This window comes from Podarcis cretensis (assembly GCF_951804945.1).
Source record: "Podarcis cretensis genome assembly, chromosome: 14".
Classification (NCBI taxonomy): Eukaryota; Metazoa; Chordata; class Lepidosauria; order Squamata; family Lacertidae; genus Podarcis; species Podarcis cretensis.
In genome coordinates, this window is record NC_137183.1 from 46,796,217 (window position 1) to 46,815,724 (window position 19,508).

At 45.5% G+C, this 19,508-nt stretch overlaps 1 protein-coding gene across 3 annotated transcripts in view; it reads left to right on the forward strand.

Annotated features, from left to right (window-relative positions):
- Positions 1-19,508, forward strand: part of LITAF (lipopolysaccharide induced TNF factor) — a 31,685-nt gene that overhangs the window by 7,786 nt on the left and 4,391 nt on the right. The window contains exons 1-2 of one of the 3 annotated variants that reach the window (XM_079954089.1): positions 13,517-13,686; positions 18,282-18,472. In XM_079954089.1, coding sequence (XP_079810215.1) covers positions 18,286-18,472 — 187 coding nt within the window. In that variant the 5' untranslated portion in view covers positions 13,517-13,686; positions 18,282-18,285. Of the gene's footprint in view, positions 1-13,516; positions 13,687-17,812; positions 17,838-18,281; positions 18,473-19,508 lie in introns of those variants that run through there. The other 2 variants (XM_079954090.1, XM_079954088.1) reach the window with 2 other exon arrangements.

Sequence of the window (19,508 nt, forward strand, 5' to 3'; positions counted from 1 at the left end):
TGCCAACCTTCTGATCGGCAAGCCCTAGGCTCTGTGGTTTAACCCACAGCGCCACCCACATCCCCACTGATTTAAATGTCAAAAAAGCAGCCTTTGCCAATGTGCTGGCTGGCTCCTCCAGCTTTCTTTATTATTATTATTATTATTATTATTATTATTATTATTATTATTATGGCTTTTCGAAAGCTGGAACTCATAGGAACTCAGTTCCGGCACCTCTCAGGTGGGTACCATTGCCATTATAAGAGAACAAGGGAGGTGTCCATGGTGAGTTCTGGCACCTCTTTTTCTAGAAAAATAGCTATTATTGTTAAATTTGTATACCGCCCTTCCTCTAAAGATCACAGGGCGGTTCACAACATAAAAATACAAAATGAGAACACGAAATACATAATAAAATACAAGCAAACCAATAACCCCCATTGCCACAAACACATTTAAAAGGGCATAGGATGTTAGTCATCTCCAGCTCGGGTTATAGAGAAACATTTTTGCCTGGCCCTTAAAGATAAAGGTATCTAAGCCTCTCTGGGAGATGAACCTTTGCTCTCCTTTAACTGCCTCCTTTGCAGCTGTCAAGGCTGGGGCAAAGCTGCACGGGTTAATGATCCATCGCCTTATCAGTGGGACAGATCCTGCATCTTGCTACTGGTCTGGGTGTGGCTCACCTTGGCCAAAGTTATCATATGACGTCCTCATGACTTTTGCTCATGACGAGGCCGAAGGAACAGCTCTGCGTCAAAAGAGTTTCCCAGTATCTCAGGGGTGGGGAATATTTTTGGCCCACCCGGGCAGATCTTTAGCTTTCCCCCACCCACAGGCCAACTTTGACAGGTGGGATGAGTCACCTACCGGCCAAACGCTGGTTGTCATGATGATGTCAGGTGACTGATAGGTGAGCCCACCTGTTAGAAGTTCATCCATGGGGTAGCTGGGGGGGGTGCAGGAAGCAACACCAAGCAAGTTTGGACTCTGCCCACAAGCTGATGAAGGGAAGCATCAACCCTGATCGTTGCAGTGATTTGCGTTGCTAGCCGATTCCACACACGGGACATGCTGGTAGAACAGCACGCAGCAGGATTTTTAAAAAAAATATTTTATATATTTTTCTTTTTCATTCATTGCATACATCTCAGATTCTTAACATTTACTATATATTCCTCCCTCCCTCCCCTCCAAGGCTTCCCCCAACTTCCCAACAGTAAATACACCATCGCATTTCACTATCTTCTAAACATTTTCTAATGCTAATAATGTGAATGTTTATTTAAATCCTGCCATCAAGTCTACTGACTTTCTTTGTTTCTGCAAATATAATATGAATGGTACTTTTTCAAAGCCTCTGTTGTCTTTTTCTCTTAGTCTATCTGTCATCTTTGCCAGTTCTACATAGTTCATCAACTTCTCTTGCCATTTTTCTTTAGTTGGTATTTCTCCAGTCTTCCAATTTTGTGCAATCAACATTCTTGCTGCTGTAGTGGCATACATAAGCACCCAGCAGGATTAAACCTTCTCCATCAGCTGACATTGGCTGATGGGCCGGTGGGTGTGTTATCACTTCCCCCAAACATTCAGCTGCTTCTTTCCAAGTCTTCCTCTGAACGAGTCTTTCAGAGATGAGTTGCGTGTTGAGCACGGGGGCTTTTTAGTGATGGCCCCTCAATTCTGGCTTGGTGTCAAATTCTCTTTCAATGCCATACAAAGTCCCTCTCCCCATATCCTCTGATACTTAAGGCGTTTATATACTCAGTGTTTCTAAGTGGCCTACATGACAATAAACCGTGCTGGGAACAAAGCAATTAAAAAAATCTCCATAAAACCCAACGGAAGCCTGAACGCTGCCTTTAAAACACCTGGAGGAAAGTCCATCAGGGAGGGGGCTTATCTAATCTCAGTTGGGAAGAAATTATTTTATTTACAAACTGCACCTTTTGCCTTATTCTTCTAGGCCTGTTGACACTTGGGCTGCTTCAGTCTGGTTCCGTAATTTTATTTTACGCCCTCCATATACTATACAATAAACCAGACATTGTAACATTTCCAGATAAGCGGAAGGGCAGGATATCTAAATATGATTATTCAGGAAGCTGCCTTAGCTACGTCAGGCACTTTATCCATTTATCTCAGCTCTTTCTATGCTGACGTGCTGGCGGCTTTCAAGGGGTTTAGATAAGGGCATCTCTGAGCCCCACCTCGTGGTTGCTGTGGGGCTTGAACCCGGGACCTTCTGGGTGCAGGGCGGTTGCTCTGCCCGTGAGCTACAGGTTATTCCCTTGTGTTTTCACTCCTGCATTTGCTAGGGTTTGAAGGATTGGATTTTAAAATCTATTATATTCCCCCCCCCCCCAACATTTTTATTAAGTTTTCCATCTTTGTCATATTCACGTTTTGTACATAAATCTATAACTTAATACATCGCTCTAACAGAGCATCGACCTCCTTCCCTCCCTCTTTCTGACTTCCACACATCATTCTGAGTTCTTGGCATTTCTATAATTACTTTTTTACCATCAGCGCAATGAACTGTTTCAAAAGGACTGGAACAAATTTATATTTTATACGAAAGAAAACTGCAAACATCTGAAAACATTTGTAGGTTTGAATTGAAATCTTTTGTAATGTAAATATAAGGAATCTGATTTACCAATAATAAAATCTATTACATTTTAACAGATTTGTGAGATCCCAAAGAGGACTTGCTTAATTAAGAGGTACCTAATCGATACAGCAAATAAATGATAAGTAACTTGGTTTGGAACCATGGTTTTTTAAAAAAGATGGTTGTCTCTTCCATGTGAGCTGCTTTCCTGTTGAGGTCCTTGGTGAAGGCCGTTCGTCAGGATGGAGAAGAGGCACGTCTGCTTTGCATACCCGTCTAGCCCCCAGAGTACCATTTTCCTATGTTATTGTTTGCTTATGAACCACAGAATCATCCAGTTGGAAGGGACCCTGAGGGTCATCTAGCCCAACCCCCCTGCAACGCAGGAATATTTTGGCCCAATGAGTGGCTCAAATCCAGGACTCTGCGATTTAGAGTCTCGTGCTCTCTCTCAGCTGAGCTATTCCAGCTGGCTCTCCTTTATTTCCCACCTTTCCTCCTTGCTCCAGTACGAAATGGTGATGGTCACCAACTTGGGTAGCTTCAAAAGGCAGTTTCGTGGAGGAGAAAACTATTGATGGCTACTACCCAGGATGTCTCAGCTCTGCCTCCACAGCTGGAGGAAGCAACACTTCTGAATAGCAATTGCAGGAAACCACAGAAGGCGAGAGAACTCTTGTGCTGGGTTTCCCATTGAGGCATCTGATTGGCCGCATCAAGAGGATGCTGAACTAAAGTAGCCATTGGGTGGATCCAACAGGCTCTTCTTATGTTCTCAAGTTAGTGAGGACAGGTGTAGGGACTTTCCACTGTAAGCAGGCAGATGGAGCAACAGAAACTGCAAGTAGCAATGTGTGAACTGTACAAATATTTTTTTGAAGCGTTCAGGCTTCCGTTGGGTTTTATGGTGATTTTTTCAATTGCTTTGTTCCCAGCATGTAGGCCACTTTATTTATTATTGGCATGTAGGCCACTTAGAAACACCAAGTATATAAACGCCTTAAGTATCGGAGGTTATGGGGAGAGGGACTTTGTACGGCATTGAAAGAGAATTCGAAAGAGAATTTGCTGCCAAGGAGTGTGATGGAGTCTCCTTCTTTGGAGGTCTTTAAGCAGAGGCTTGACAACCATATGTCAGGAGTGCTCTGATGGTGTTTCCTGCTTGGCAGGGGGTTGGACTCGATGGCCCTTGTGGTCTCTTCCAACTCTATGATTCTATGATACCAAGTGAGAATTGAGGAACCACCACTAAAAAGCCCCCGTGCTCAGCACGCAACTCATCTCTGAAAATAGTTTTCACCCTTGCAGTTACTGTGGGGGGTGACCAGCCGCTGCCTGAATGAAATGATTGTCTTGGTGAGAGCCTTATTTGGAGGAAACATATGTCCAACAGCAAAAAACGAAACCCACGATTTTCACTTTGAGGAACAGGCGGCGAGGAGAGGCTGGGGCAGTTTTTTTATTTCTGGGGTGGGTTGCTCATTTGGACATTGGTTTGTGGCCTGTTTCTTTGGCCCATTCTTTAAAACTTCGCTTTGGGGAATTCCAGCTTCCTTTTTGAATCTTCTGCCTTGTAACTTACTGGGAGAAGTGATTCTTTTATAGCTGCTCAATAAATTGCTTCAGAGAGGCAAGAGCGTGTGATGTCTGAGCATTTGGGTTCCTGCCAATCATGGCTGGATTTGCATGTCAAATGGATGGCATCCTTGAGGCATCCGGCAATATCTAGTTGCCGATTCCCTCTCTGTTTTCCTTGTTGGGACATGCTGCCTCTGAGAGACTCCTTTAGCTACCTGGGAACCTGGAAACAATTGTGCCTGACTCTGGATTGATCTCCTGCAGAAATGTTTCTCCTTTTAAGATAACCATGCAAATGCCCACCACTTTATGAATGACGCTTTTCTCTTCAGCTTCCTTCTTGTTCTGTACCGCATCGATAACCAAACTGCATTCCATGCATCCAGGTGTGGCCTGTGATACCTTTTCACCTGAGCCACACCTGTTTGCCCAACACCTGATGTCACAGTCGATGCTAGGCTGAAAACCTGGCTCAGCCCAAGGAAGGTGTGTAGGCATTTTGGATCGGCCAAGACAGCAAAATCCTACGCCAAGTGCTTTCTTGAGCACTTAACACGGCACTTTAACCGCAAAGGTCTTGCAAAGAAACATCGCCTGATGTCACTGTGATGTCAGGGGACTGACAGCTCTGTTTGCCTGTCAGATTTGATCCACAAGCTGAGGGGAGGGCAGTAACCAATGTGGCTCAATCCTGTTCCCCACTCCTGCATGAGAATTTTCACAAGGCTGTCCTGGTGTGAGCTCTGTTCTCATGCTTTGCAAAGTTTGGTGAAGGTGCAATGAACCATGCATTTCTGCCACTTCCTCTTCAGGTCTGAGTCATGGCGGCTATTGCTGATACCTGTAGTTAGCACTTCCTGATTCAGGGCCTTGTGATGAGATAGGACTGCTTTTTGTTGGGGACTGCGGGAGGGAGAGAAGGAGAGAGTCAAACACAGATGCTTTTGACATTACAAAAAAACCAGGAACTAATTGAAGTGTAGGTGGGTTCCTACAAGGCAAGACACAGTGATAACAGCAAGAACTTTTATTGAACTACATAACTGGGAAACGGGGGCAAAGCAACTGCTTATATACATTCCTGAAAGCCTGGGCCACTCCCACTCCCCCCGTGATTGGCTGTCTAAACTTCCAAGCTGCGAATCACGATTCCGAGTTCAAGGGCCAATGACAGAGGCCCAAATCTGAAATATTCTGTGATTGGACACCACATATCGAATCAGAACACATGAGCTCAGAATTCTTAGTCCAGACTCAAGCTCAGGCAGACACACTGAATACATAACACCTAGGTAAAGGTAAAGGTAAAGGGGCCCCTGACCATTAGGTCCAGTCGTGACCGACTCTGGGGTTGCGGCACTGATCTCGCTTTACTGGCCGAGGGAGCCAGCATACAGCTTCCAGGTCATGTGGCCAGCATGACTAAGTCGCTTCTGGCGAACCAGAGCAGCGCACAGAAACATTGTTTACCTTCCCGCTGGAGTGGTACCTATTTATCTACTTGCACTTTGACGTGCTTTCAAACTGCTAGGTTGGCAGGAGCAGGGACCGAGCAATGGGAGCTCACCCTGTCACGGGGATTCGAACCGCCGACCTTCTGATCGGCAAGTCCTAGGCTCATTGGTTTAACCCACAGCACCACCTGCGTCCCAGTATATAACACCTAGTTTTTATTAAAGATTTTCTTATGTTGGTTGCAATTGCTCCTGGGTGTTATTTGGCCTGTGCACGCTTGGAAATCCTGCAGCAGCCTTTGCAGATGTTTTGGACTACAACTCCCATCAGGCTGGTGGAATTTGTCGTCCGAAATGTCTGGTGTGCACCACGTTGACATAGGTTATTCTACAGCCTTTGCTCGTCCCTTGCAAGTCAAGCGAAGATGTGTTTCATTCCAGTTCAGCTGGAACATGGAATTCCCTCTCCTCTCGATTGCCGGAAATGTTGTCCAGCCACTGCGCTGGGCTTTTGACACTTCCGTGACAGCTAGCAACTTAATGAAAGGTGAGGTTTTCAGGAATCTGGGTCCTCCAGGATTGCATCATACACTACCAACCTCATCTAAGAGTTCTGCCCTTATTTCCTTGAAAGGACAGTTTCCTAGGTGGAGGCTGGTTTCATGCTAATAAAAGCCTCAGAAACATGACTGTAGGAAACTTGCCTTCTCAAATGTTCCATAAGGTCTGGTTGGTGTAGGTATGACTGACTTGACTTTTAATTCCAGAATGTGACATCACCAGAAAGCTGTAAAGGTCAAGTTGTACAAAACTGCCCTGGGCTAAGCTAGCTTTTCATTTACTTCTCTCTCTCTCTCTCTCTCTCTCTCTCTGCAAATTTATTGAGGAAAGAAAGAAAGAAAGACAAAACATCAGAGTACAATAAATCTGCATCCATCTTAATTTACACATACAGATTAATCTGCGCATTCCAAATCGGTATCCAAACAAAGTTGGTGTTTATAGAAAATGTGTTCAAATATAACAAGGGCATTATTGTACAGTGGTACCTCAGGTTAACTTATGCTTCAGGTTACAGACTCCGCTAACCCAGAAATAGTACCTCAAGTTAAGAACTTTGCTTCAGAACAGAAATCGTGCTCCGGCGGCGCAGCAGCAGCAGGAGGCCCCATTAGCTAAAGTGGTGCTTCAGGTTAAGAACAGTTTCAGGTTAAGAACGGACCTCCAGAACGAATTAAGTACTTAACCTGAGGCACCACTGTATTTTCAGCTGATGAAGACTATCACGAAACAGTAGTATCACTCCAGAAACACTGTCCTTGAGACTTTTGGGATGTCTTCTGTTGGAACTTTTGAAAAACATTTGAGAAAACCTTACTTTTTAGACTTTGGAGACGTCTCTTGTTGAAACCTTTGAATAACCATTGTGAGACTGACCTTTGACGCCTATCTTCAGCGCATGGCTTGACGTTCTGCGCCACTAGTCTGTTACTTTATATATACCTTATATATATATGAACTCCAGTAGACTTATTTCTACCTTTTGAATGATACCATTATTCTATTACATATGATTTAACAGTTATTAGCCTACGTGTTGTGTCTATATTTCTGTGATCGGCCGTGGACTCAGCAGGACTATGAATGGGTGCATGTCCCCAGAGAGGAACCGCTAGCCAGAAACTGATGGAGAGGAACTTCAAAGCTTGATGCTTCAGCTGTCTCCTTCTTCCCATGTTCACTTTCTAGTCCGATGACATTGGCAAAGTGGAAGGAACTCTTTTCAGTTCCTCTCTTGCACCTTCCTTGTGTTATAAGAAAAAACTGCCCCCTTTCCCTTATGGGGTATCTAAGAGCCAGTATAGAGTCCTTAAGTGGGTTCCCTATCGGTAGGAGAAAATAACAGAGGCCAACCAGAGAATATTGAGAAGCAAAGCAGCTAGTAAGCCTGATCTTTGTTAACTGTTGCAACAGGGCCCCCACTCGCCACACACAGGAGGGAGGAGAGAACCCAGAACAATGGTGCACAAGCCCTTATATAGACTTTGGAAACAAAATAATAAAAAAATTCCTTCCAGTAGCACCTTAGAGACCAACTAAGTTTGTTATTGGTATGAGCTTTCGTGTGCATGCACACTTCTTCAGATACCACAAAATACCACCAATAATTATTTCCTAATAGAGTCGTAGCTTGGTTTTCGAACAGCTTAGTTCTCAAACATTTTGGCTCCCGAACGCCGCAAACCCGGAAGTGAATGCTCCGGTTTGTGAACTATTTTTGGAAGCCGAATGTCCGACGGGGCTTCCATGGCTTTTGATTGGCTGCAGGAGCTTCCGGCAGCCAACCAGAAGCCGCACTTTGGTTTCTGAACGTTTTGGAAGTCGAATGGACTTCCGGAACGGATTCCATTCGACTTCCAAGGTACAACTGTACTGAAGATATTGCTTGGTCACAGTTATAGCTAACACTTTTCTTTTTATTGAGCTATATATCTTACTGACTTTTTGCACCTGCATTTTCAAAAAAATCTGTAAACGTATCCTTAAAAAATAATTGAGCATCAGATCGCATGTGAGGATGTCAAGTTGCTTAACACTGGGTGTGTGTGTGGTTTGTGGCCTTGTTTCTTCTTGCCTAATTTTTGGCACATGAAGTCCCAGAACCACTGAGAAAGATCCCAAGTGTGTTTGTGTTAATATTTCCAGTAACACTTCCAAGAATTATGGGAAACAAAGAAAGAGAGGGGGGAAGGAAGCAGCGTAGATAACCGTAAAATCTGATGCAGGCAGAGTCATTAGAGTGGAGAGTTCTCTGGCTTCCATCATTTCTAAGAATAAAACCGCAACTAAATCATTGCATGCGCATCTGTCACGGCTGGCTAGATGCTAATCGCTTATCTGGCCTCTCCAGGCAAAACATCTCTATTCAGTGGTTGCATTTGAGCGCTGCTCTATGAAATTCTGCAGCCTCGTTTTAGAGCTTTGGGTTTAGAATCCCTGACAAGTGAGGCTGGCAAAAAACATTTCAGTTTGCACTGCTCCTGGTCAGCGCTAGGAAACTCAGATCCAGTGGTACTTCGGTTTTTGAACATCTCGGAATTCAAACGTTTCGGTTTTCGAAGGCCAAAAACCCAGAAGTAACTGCTTCGGTTTCCGAACGCTTTTTGGAAGTTGAACATGCCATGCGGCTTCCGTATTGAGTTTTCCGGAAGTAAATGCTTTGGTTTTCCAATGTTTCGGAAGTTGAACGGTCTTCAGGAGTGGATTACTTTTGAAAACCAAGAAACCACTGTATAGGCCAGGCACCAAATGGCTTCTTAAATCAAGGTTGCAGTTGCCAAAATGCAGGGGCATCTTGCCCATAGAGGCAAGTGGCGCAGGGCGCCAAGTTCTGGAGGGCGCCAGGGAAGAGGCGGAGGGTGGGCGCAGCGCCTCCTGGCATCAACTCACCGCCCTTGCCCACCTCTGCCATGCTGCGCCAAAGCAGTGCCGCGCCTCGGGCCTTTGCCTGCCGTGGCCATTGTGGCACAGGCGCCAGGGAAGAGGCAGAGGCTGGGTGCTGTGGCTCCTGGCATCAGCTCACTGCCCTCGCCCGCCTCGCTGAAGCAGCACCGCGCCCGGAGCCTCCGCCTATTCCTCACCGGAGAAGCTGCCCTCCAGCCGCTGCCCGCCTCCTCCAGCCCCACAAAACTGCCAGCAAGGTCCACTACTCTGGGAAACAGGGCAGGGGGGGGGGTGCCAGAGGGATCTTTGCACCACGGCGCCGGATATACTTAATACGGCCCTGCCAAAATGGAATGTCTAGTTGCCATGTTTGGGCAGGACGGCTCTCAGGTCTTATCGTTCAGATGATGGACTGGCTGTGATGGATGACAAGTTAAATATCTGGCTGGTTCATACGACAATCTTGAGCTTGGTTAAGAACTCTGAGAACTTAAAGAACAAAAGTCACTTGATCCAGGGATAGTCCACATATACACGGGCCTGTTCTTAACTCTTTTTCTTAATGGTGACATGTCCTTTTTACTGGGGGTGTTGCCAGGGTTGAACTGGGACCCACTGCATGCAAAAGACGATGATTTATGACTGACAGAGAGCACTATAGATCTGCATTCATAAGCACTTTAATTAGCTATTCTTTCCTCCGCGTGGGAAAAAAGCTGTTTGTTTTCTGCTCATGCTTTGAGGTTAAGGAATTTTCTGTGACTGTAAAGGTCCGAATAATAATATAAATAATAATTTTATTATTTATACCCCACCCATCTGCTCTGAAGTTTTGCACTCTTGCGAGGTTGAAAAGCTACACAGAGCCAGGTCCTTGGCGACAGGTTCTGAGGGTCTCTCTTTTTCTCTCCCTTCTGTTACTTTACAATATTACGAGGCGGGGCCTGGACCAGGTAAATTCAGCCTGGTTGGTCTGGGTGAGAGCAAGTTCCAATTGGCTGGGGGTTCCGCTCAGTTATGAGTTAACTGTCATTGTGGCAGGAAGTTAGGTTTTGGCCGTAGACTCTTAGGAGTAAGAAAGTGACCTTTAGGCAGACTGGGCAGCAGCATAGCAGGGCCCAGGAGTCACGACTCAGGAATTAAGAGCAGAATAAGGAGTTCCACAGTGGCGAGGACGTCCCAACGAGTTCCCCTGCTTGTCCCGCCAAGCTTTTAAGACGAGGAGTGGTGAGCTCGCTTGCGAGACACACTTGCCTTGCAGGAATGTCAAGACAGCAGGGTTGGTCGCGGTGAGTTCTGTGCTCCTATCTGCAAAGGCAATGCCTTTGGCTGGACGGGAAGGTTACAGGTTCCCGTTCAGGGTCCTGCTCAGTCGCTGCTGCCTCTTACATCTTTCCACAGGGCCTGCAAGACAGGGCTGTTCTGCCTGGCCCTTGGTTTGGACTCAGTCTGACCCTTATGTTTCCCTCCCCTTACGGTTTTGACCTATGGGCTACTTTTAAAATGAGGCTGCATTATAACCTGTATTTTAAATTGCTTTATTTTATTTTTTTCTATTATGCTTTTATTGTAATTTTATTGGTGTTAGCCGCTGTGAGCCCGGCTTTGGTCGGGTGGGGGGCGGGGTATAAATAAAATTTATTATTATTATTTATTATTATTATTAGCCTTCTCCCCACACAAGCTGATTAAAGCCCTCCCCAGCCCACATCAAGGTTCTCCGCTCCATAGAAAGGTTAGAGAGGAGAGCTGGCATCTCTGCTTCCCTTTCCAAAGTAGCTGAAATTTGGGATGGAAAGGTGAGGCCGAGCTCCCAGGTCCCTATTCCAAGGGTGTGGCAAGAGAGGATGGCAAGTGTGGCATGAAGATTCAAGGACGGCCAAAGAAACATTTAAACATTTCAGTGTGTAGTGTAGTATATTATCAATCTTTTTTATTTTATTTGCAGAATGGGGGTAGACATATTTTCAAGATAAGAGCAAAAGCATCAGAAAAAAAGGATTGGTGATATCCTTTTGATAAACCAATAAGCTATTTTGAAGTTCATCCTGCGTCTCTTAACATTGGTGTACATTTCACTCCAGGGCCCTACTAATTTTGAAAGTATTCTGAGTGAATTGGTGACGGGAAAAGTAAAGAATCACAGGTACCTAGAGAATTACCTTTTAACATCTGCCAAATCAAATTCAATATCAAAAGGTCAGCTCTTCTGATATCCGTAACATGAAAGGTGTAAAACAAGGGTGTATTCTTACCCCTTTTCCTTTTAATTCCCCCCCCCCATCAGATCTTCCAGAGCACACCCAGAAAATAGAACCAAAATCAACCAAAACCCGGTCCCACTTTTACTGTATGCAGATAATGTGACCTTCTTATCACTGACGAGGATAGGTTTGAATCGTCTTTTACTCTCCTTGGTTTCTTACTGTGAAATTAACAAACTCTCTATAAATTATGAGAAGACAAAAAAAAATCTGGTCTTCTCTAATTTCCGGACACTAGAGAAATGGAAAATAAGAGGACAAGAAATCCAGCAAGTAAAGATGCAGATTTATCTCGGAATTTTATTCCAGAGCAACTCCAGTTGGTCAAACCACTGCACAAGTGCTATAAAACAGGCAAAACGTACCCCATTTTTATTTTCAGAAATGTAATGGGTTTATACCAGCTGCCATTCAGATTTTTCAAGCTAAAGTGTTGTCCCAGCTACTTTTTGGGATCCCAATATGGATGGAGGACGCAGGTGGCGCTGTGGGTTAAACCACAGAGCCTATGGCTTGCCGATCAGAAGGTCGGCGGTCCCTGCTCCTGCCCACCTAGCAGTTCGAAAGCACACCAAAAGTGCAAGTAGATAAATAGGTACCGCTCTGGCGGGAAGGTAAACGGTGTTTCCATGCACTGCTTTGGTTTGCCAGAAGCGGCTTAGTCATGCTGGCCACATGACCTGGAAGCTGCACGCCGGCTCCCTCAGCCAGTAAAACAAGATGAGTGCCACAACCCCAGAGTCGGCCACGACTGGACCTAATGGTCAGGGGTCCCTTTACCTTTATATAATAGTGATTTAGATAAGATACACTCAAGACCTGTTCTCAGGCTCCCAAATTCAATCAAGTATGAGACAATGTGTACAGAATGAGGTATACACATGATGGAATATTGAGCGTGGACTAGCACTATAAAATACTGACTTCATTGCCATTTCCGTTCCCAACCGTCGAGTCTGCTTTCTGACTTACTTAAGGACTCCTATAAATCCAGATGGCTCCAACTCATACACAGCAAAATTCAATTTATTGGTGTTGACTTGGAATCATTGTGTAATTCTAGTGAGCAGTACATTTATTGCAATATCCAAATTAGATAAGGGATATTGAAAAACAGAACATTGAGTCAGCTGTAAATCAAATCTGCTCCCCCAAGTTCTGTGGTTTTAATACAACCAATAACAGGATGACTTATGTCTCAAAGTTAACAATGTATTTTTCCGTGTACAAGTCGCCCCCATGTATAAGATGCCCCCTATTTTGGGGGGACTCCAAATTGAGAAAATGGGTGGAGACCCACAATTTTGAACATAATTTTTAAATAAAAAAAACCTAGTCTTATACACAGAAAAGTATGGTAATTCCAGTCCAATGCAGGGCATTTATGTTAGCTGAATGGTTCTCCCTCAGCTTTTGTTAAGGGCAGATATTTAAACATCCCTAGAAATGATAGACATTGTGGAAGTTATTTGAATGTGCCAGGCACTGTAGAACATATTCTTTTCTACTGTCCATTGAACAACCAGCTACGTAAACACGTGGCATCCCCCTTTTTGGGTAGCTTAGCATCATGGCACAATGAAGATATCAAATTCCACCTGTCTGATATTCAGCTGGAGGTGGCTGAGTTTCTGTCAATAGTATCTCCTATTGGCACCATTTAGCCGGCAAGACACTCCTATGACAATTTCTGTTACTAGGACTTAAGCCACATGCAGGCGGCTTGCCAGACCAAGCGGTGAGACTTGTTCTTTTTGTTCCACCTCCCGGAAACAATATGTCTTATATTGCTGCTTCTTTGTATATGTTTTTTAAAATGTTGCATATGGATGTTTTAAGATGGTCTACATCTGTAATGCCTAATAAAGGTTTGGAGGAAGAAAAGAAATTTTTAAAAAAGCATAGAGAAGTGAGGCTGGTGTCTCTGACATATGCTTTTTAATAAAATGCATTTGTGCCATCAAGCAGCTTGATTATACTGGCAATTTCTTAGAGAGATGCTAAATGCGTACTGTAAAAAAAAAAGGGGGGGGGAGCCTTTTCAGCCTGCATGTATAAATTATATATATGCAATGTCTACAACACAGAAGTTTATGCTTCACTGCAGGTGGAAGAGTATCTTTGGAAAGATAATAGAGCTGTTCCCTGAGCAAACACACCAGCTTGGACAGGAAGCCTGCATCTCTTTTCATACTGTGTACTTTGGGCTGCTGAAAGCATCTGGGTGCCATCTGCTTTATTTATTCCTCGCTCTGCATGGCTGTGCTCTGCAAAACCCCTTTTCACATTTGGAAGCTGGAACGGTCGAGGACTTAAACCACCTGCAGGCGTCTTGCCAGGCCAAGCGGTTAGACTTGTTCCTTTTTGTTCCACCTCCCGGAAACGGCTGAGTCTGCTTCCCAGATAAAGAAACGCTGGATGTTTATTTGGTTACCTGTGGTTCTGAAGCAAATGGCACCCTTTACATTTATGTACAGTGGTAGCTCGGGTTAAATACTTAATTCATTCCGGAGGTCCGTTCTTAACCTGAAACTGTTCTTAACCTGAAGCACCACTTTAGCTAATGGGGCCTCCCGCTGCCGCCGCGCCGCCGGAGCACGATTTCTGTTCTCATCCTGAAGCAAAGTTCTTAACCTGAAGCACTATTTCTGGGTTAGTGGAGTCTGTAACCTGAAGCGTATGTAACCTGAGGTACCATTGTATTTTAAAGATTCAATGGTTAAAAATAAACCTGCCGCTTCATTTGATTGTGGGGTCCTTTGGTTGGTGGGAAGAAATCCATTTGGTTTACTAATACAGCTGGTTAAACGTTACAGCTTTCAAGATCATTTGTTTGTATGTGGATTTACAGTGGACGCTCGAGTTGTGAACGTGATCCGTGCAGGAGACACGTTCTCAGCCTACAGTGTTTGCAACCCGCAGCACCGCACCTGTGCATGCGCGGGTTGTGATTTGGTGTTTTTGCGCATGCGCAAAGCACTGAAACCCAGAAGTAACCTATTCCGGTACTTCTGGGTTCGGCGTGGTGCGCAACCCAAAAACACACAACCTGAAGCGTCTGTAATCCGAGGTATGACTGTATTATATCAGAGGTGGCCAACTCCCAAGAGACTGTGATCTACTCAGAGTTAAAAACTGACAGTGTCGACCCGCATTTTGGGGGTTCAGGTCAAAGTTGTTTTTTAGGAACAAAGGCGGCCTGTTTTTTAGGGGAGCCAATGTTGCTGAGCCAGTGAGCTACCAGTGTTCAACCACAGATGTTCAGTGATCTACCTGGTAGGTCACAATCTACCTGTTGGACGTGCCTGTATAGTGGTACCTCGGGTTACATACACTTCAGGTTACAGACTCCGCTAACCCAGAAATAGTACCTCGGGTTAAGAACTTTGCTTCAGCATGAGAACAGAAATTGTGCGGCGGCAGCGGAAGGCCCCATTGGCTAAAGTGGTGCTTCAGGTTAAGAACAGTTTCAGGTTAAGAACAGACCTCTGGAACGAATTAAATACTTAACCCGAGGTACCACTGTATTATATAATCAGCGAGGTGTGTGTGTGTGTGTGTGTTGTCATCTGGGTAGCCCAGGACCACCATACGCATTGCCCAGCTTTGTGCCCCATGAAAGTCACTCTGGTGCTGCTGACACAAGGTTTTCCCATAAAGAGATCCATATTCTCTTTCCCAGTTCTTCCCACAACACATTTTCACTCTGCTTATGGCACCGTGGGGTCTTCTGGCCTGCATTTGTGATCTGATCTCTTGAAGGCTTGTGGCTCCAACCTGCTCCATCTTGCAGCTTGTGGTTTTTTTTCCTACATGGGTTTTGTGGGTAGTATTGCACATGTAGCTGTTGGGTAGTGATGGTAAGATATACTTGCAGATAAAATACCAGTGAACCGATGAGCAATAAAAGAACCCGCTGATCCCAAATACAGCTCTATGCTTTGCCCAACTGGATGGGGAAATCTGTTGCCGCAAGTTTGCTTACACAGCCATTTGGTCTTTCTGGAGAAAGATTGGCTTAATGCAGGATGCGGCCATGCAAAGGTTGTGGTTGGCTATTAGCTGGAAGTGGAAAGTCATATTTTTCTCTGGGTTAACCACTGGATGTTGAAGCAGCTAGGAGCTGCTTCTGCTTCTGAATCTCCCATCGACAGCTAGCTGGCTGTTCAACATCTCAAGAGTGAGTGTCTGTTGTTAATTGCATTTCGACTCCACCTTTCTCCCCAAGGAGTACAGGGCTTTCCCCCCTCCTACAACAACCCTGTGAGGTAGGTTAAGACAGTGTTTCCCAACCTTGGGTTGCCAGCTGTTTTTGGACTACAACTCCCATCATCCCTAGCTAGCAACACCAGTGGTCAGGAATGATGGGACTTGTAGTCCTCAAACAGCTGGAGACCCAAGGTTGGGAAACACTGGGTTAAGAGGCTGTGACTGGCCTAAGGTCACCCAGTGAGCTTCAGGACTGAGTGAGGATTTGAACCCTGATCTCCCAGGTCCTGGTCCGACACTCTGGCCACTTACCACACTGGCTTCCTAGAGTCCTTCTGCTATAAAGGTAAAGGTACCCCTGCCCATACGGGTCAGTCGTGTCCGACTCTAGGGTTGTGCGCTCATCTCACTCTAGAGGCCGGGAGCCAGCACTGTCTGCAGACACTTCCGGGTCACGTGGCCAGCGTGACGAAGCTGCTCTGGCGAGCCAGCACCAGCGCAGCACACGGAAACGCCGTTTACCTTCCCGCTATAAAGCGGTACCTATTTATCTACTTGCACTTAGGGGTGCTTTCGAACTGCTAGGTGGGCAGGAGCTGGGATCGAAAGATGGGAGCTCACCCCGCCGCGGGGATTTGAACCACTGACCATACGATCGGCAAGTCCTAGGCACTGAGGTTTTACCCACAGCGCCACCCGCGTCCCTACCTTCTGCTATGGGGCTGCTCTATAAATTAAGTTGGTAAATAGGGAAAGCCAAATCTCACTCAGAGAAGGATCTGAAACATCTTCCTGAAGCTTGAATTTGTTTTATTCTGGATTGTTTCCTTTGATGTTTTAATGTGTTGTAACGCGCTTTGAGATTTTTTCTTTAAAAAAAGAAATGAAATCAACAGCAACAACACCACTGGAGGAAAACATGGTGCCTGGCATTCCGTTGTGGTGACCACAACCTAGGTTTAAGATGGCATTTGGCGATTAGCTTATACATACGACCAGGCGTCCCCAAGCTCAGCCCTCCAGCTGAGGGACACAACCAAGGCTAGAAAGTCATACACAGGCATCCCCAAACTCGGCCCTCCAGATGTTCTGGGACTACAATTCCCATCATCCCTGACCACTGGTCCTGTTAGCTAGGGATGATGGGAGTTGTAGTCCCAGAACATCTGGAGGGCCGAGTTTGGGGATGCCTGTGTATGACTTTCTAGCCCTGGTTGTGTCCCTCCAGATGTTGTTGGACTCCCAACTCCCATCAGCCCCAGTCAGCATGGCCAGTGGCCAGAGATGATGGGGCAACATCTGGAGAGCCACAGGTTCCCTTTCCTGGGTCTAATAGGCCAGGAATGCATTCACTTTTAGAGTCTTGTCAGAACAGGAGAAATCTCTTCTATTCCTTTTGGGATACTTCTCACTATGATTAGTAGTACATCCACACATTGCCTCTCCAGCAGACAGATCGAGGTGGTTCTCTGCCCCTCCCTTTCCCCCCTTTTATCCTCAAAACAACCCTGTGCATAGATTAGGCTAGGAGACTGTGACTGGTCACCCGGCGAGTCCGTCTCCTTCCTTTAAATTGGCACCCCCAGTTTCTAGGCTTTTTGAAAGTGGTTAAAAAATAATAATCTTTTGTTTATGGCTTTTTCTGCAGAGCTACTGTACAAAGTACCGCTCTGTTTAGTTTATCAGAATTAACAAAGGCGGCAGCATTAACAACCATGTCAAAAGCCAGTTAAAGAACATGACTATTTTTAGCTGTCCTTAAAATTAATGCTGCTGCCTTTGTTCCTTTGGATTATTCAGAGCCTTGTTTGAGGATAGATGCCTCTGAACAGTTCCTGGGACTCGCAATTGAGGAGACTGTGGTTGTGCCTAAGCTCCTGATTGCAGGTTTCCCATTGTGACAGCACCATTGGTCATTGTGACAGTAGGTAGGCTTTGGCCTGGTCCAGCATGGCTTGTCTGATTTTATTTTTATTTATTTTATTTCTATACCGCCCTATACCCGAAGGTCTCAGGGCGGTTCACATGTTCTTCAGACCACCTTCTTCCTCTGTCCATATCTCCCTTTAATTCTGAAGTTCCTTCTTTCAGTTAAGACAACCAGTGGAGGATAAGACAAATGGCTACTAAGCACGACACCTACATTCTATGCCCACCTCGCTGGTGGTGTCACCACTAGGGGCTGCCTAGTTGGTGCTGATGCATAACAGGGCCTTTTTGGTGGTGGCTCCCCCGTTGTGGAGCGTATCTGTGATTGTATCTGAATGGATTGAGGAAATGTGGTCCATGGTAACTATGACTGAGATAAAAGAATACATATAAACCAGCCTAAGATTTATGGAAAAATGGATGTTTTTTGTAATGTTTTGGAACAAGAAGATCAGTGATAACTTTATCAATATCCAACAATTCTGCAGCGATTCTGGTTTTTAAGCAATTCTTGGTTTTATCTGCATGCTGCCTTGAATCCCATCAGGGGAAAAGGTGGAGAATGGATGAATGAATAAATGAACGAATACTTTCTGCTGCTTTCAACCTGTAAAAACATTTATTTATGCTCTTCATTTTATTTAATAATATATCTATATATGAAAGATAAGCTTTTAACACTAGCTTACGTTTAGGATACTTTTTTAAAAAGGTGTGTTTTTGATGCATTTGCATCCTTTGGGACGAAGGGCGAGATATTGAGGAAATAATAACATGCATGCCTTTTCATTTTCTGTCTCCCAGAAAAATGGATCCATCCGCTCCTGGCTTTCAGGGGGCCCAGCCTCCTCCTTACACCGAGACAACCGGCATCCATGCTGCTCCCTACCCCCAGCCCTATCCCGTCCCGGGGACTGGACCTGGACCAAATATGAAAGGCCAACAGGCACCGCCATATGGCATGCAACCTGGAGTCATAGGAGGTCCCCAACCAGGTAAGCCTTCAATTGCACCATTTTGGCCCACTTACACCACTTTCCTTCCGTCTGAAAGATTGAAGTCTATAAATATAAGGTCCCCCGGTACCCTCTGAGCAGAACTGGAGCCCACCAGCGCTCTAAATCTAAAGCACTATGATACCTCTTTAAACAGCCACAACTTCCCCCAAGGAATCCTGGGAAGTGTAGTTTGTTGAGGGTGCTGGGAGTTGTTCAGAGGCCCTTGTTCCCCTCACAGAGCTATGGCTCCCTGGGAATTGGGATTGGTGTTTAAAGCACTTTTGGAACTGTAGCTCCGTGAGGGGAACAAGGGCCTCCGAACAACTCCCAGCACCCTCAACAAACTACACTTCCCAGGATTCCTTGGGGGGAGTTGTGGCTGTTTAAAGAGGTAGCTGCCAAGGACTAGACTGAGAAGGAATGATGGAGACCACCCTCCCCTCCTGAACCTTCCTGAGAAGAGGAGGACAGTATAGATTCAGAACAGTGGTTTGCAGAAGGGCATAGTTCAGAGGCTGCAGATGGGAGAAGCTGGGAAATATTGGGAGAGGGGCAGGAAGAAGCAGCAGCACCAGGGGAGAGGCAGCTGACAGACTCAGTGTCTTTAGAAAGCATTCCTGACCCCCCACTATCCCAGGACCCGGCAGGCATTGAGAGTAGGAGAACAGAAAACTCAGAGGCAGAAAACACAGATCAGCCAGCACAGGGGTGATGTAGAACAGGAGAGACGGAGGGGGTGGGACTTTACCTGGAGCAATGCCATTGTCTAAGAGAGATGACATTTCTACGTCTCTCTCTGTGAATATTAATACAGTGGTACCTTGGTTCTCTAACTTAATCCGTTCGACTCCCGAAACCATCCGAAAACCAAGGCGTGGCTCCCGATTGCCTGCAGGAGCCGCGTCGGATATTTGGCTTCTGAAAAACGTTCGAAAACCGGAACACTTACTTCCGAGTTTGCGGCGTTCGGGAGCCGATTTGTTTGGGAGCCAAGCCGTTTGAGTACCAAGATACCACTGTAAAAGACTCGGAA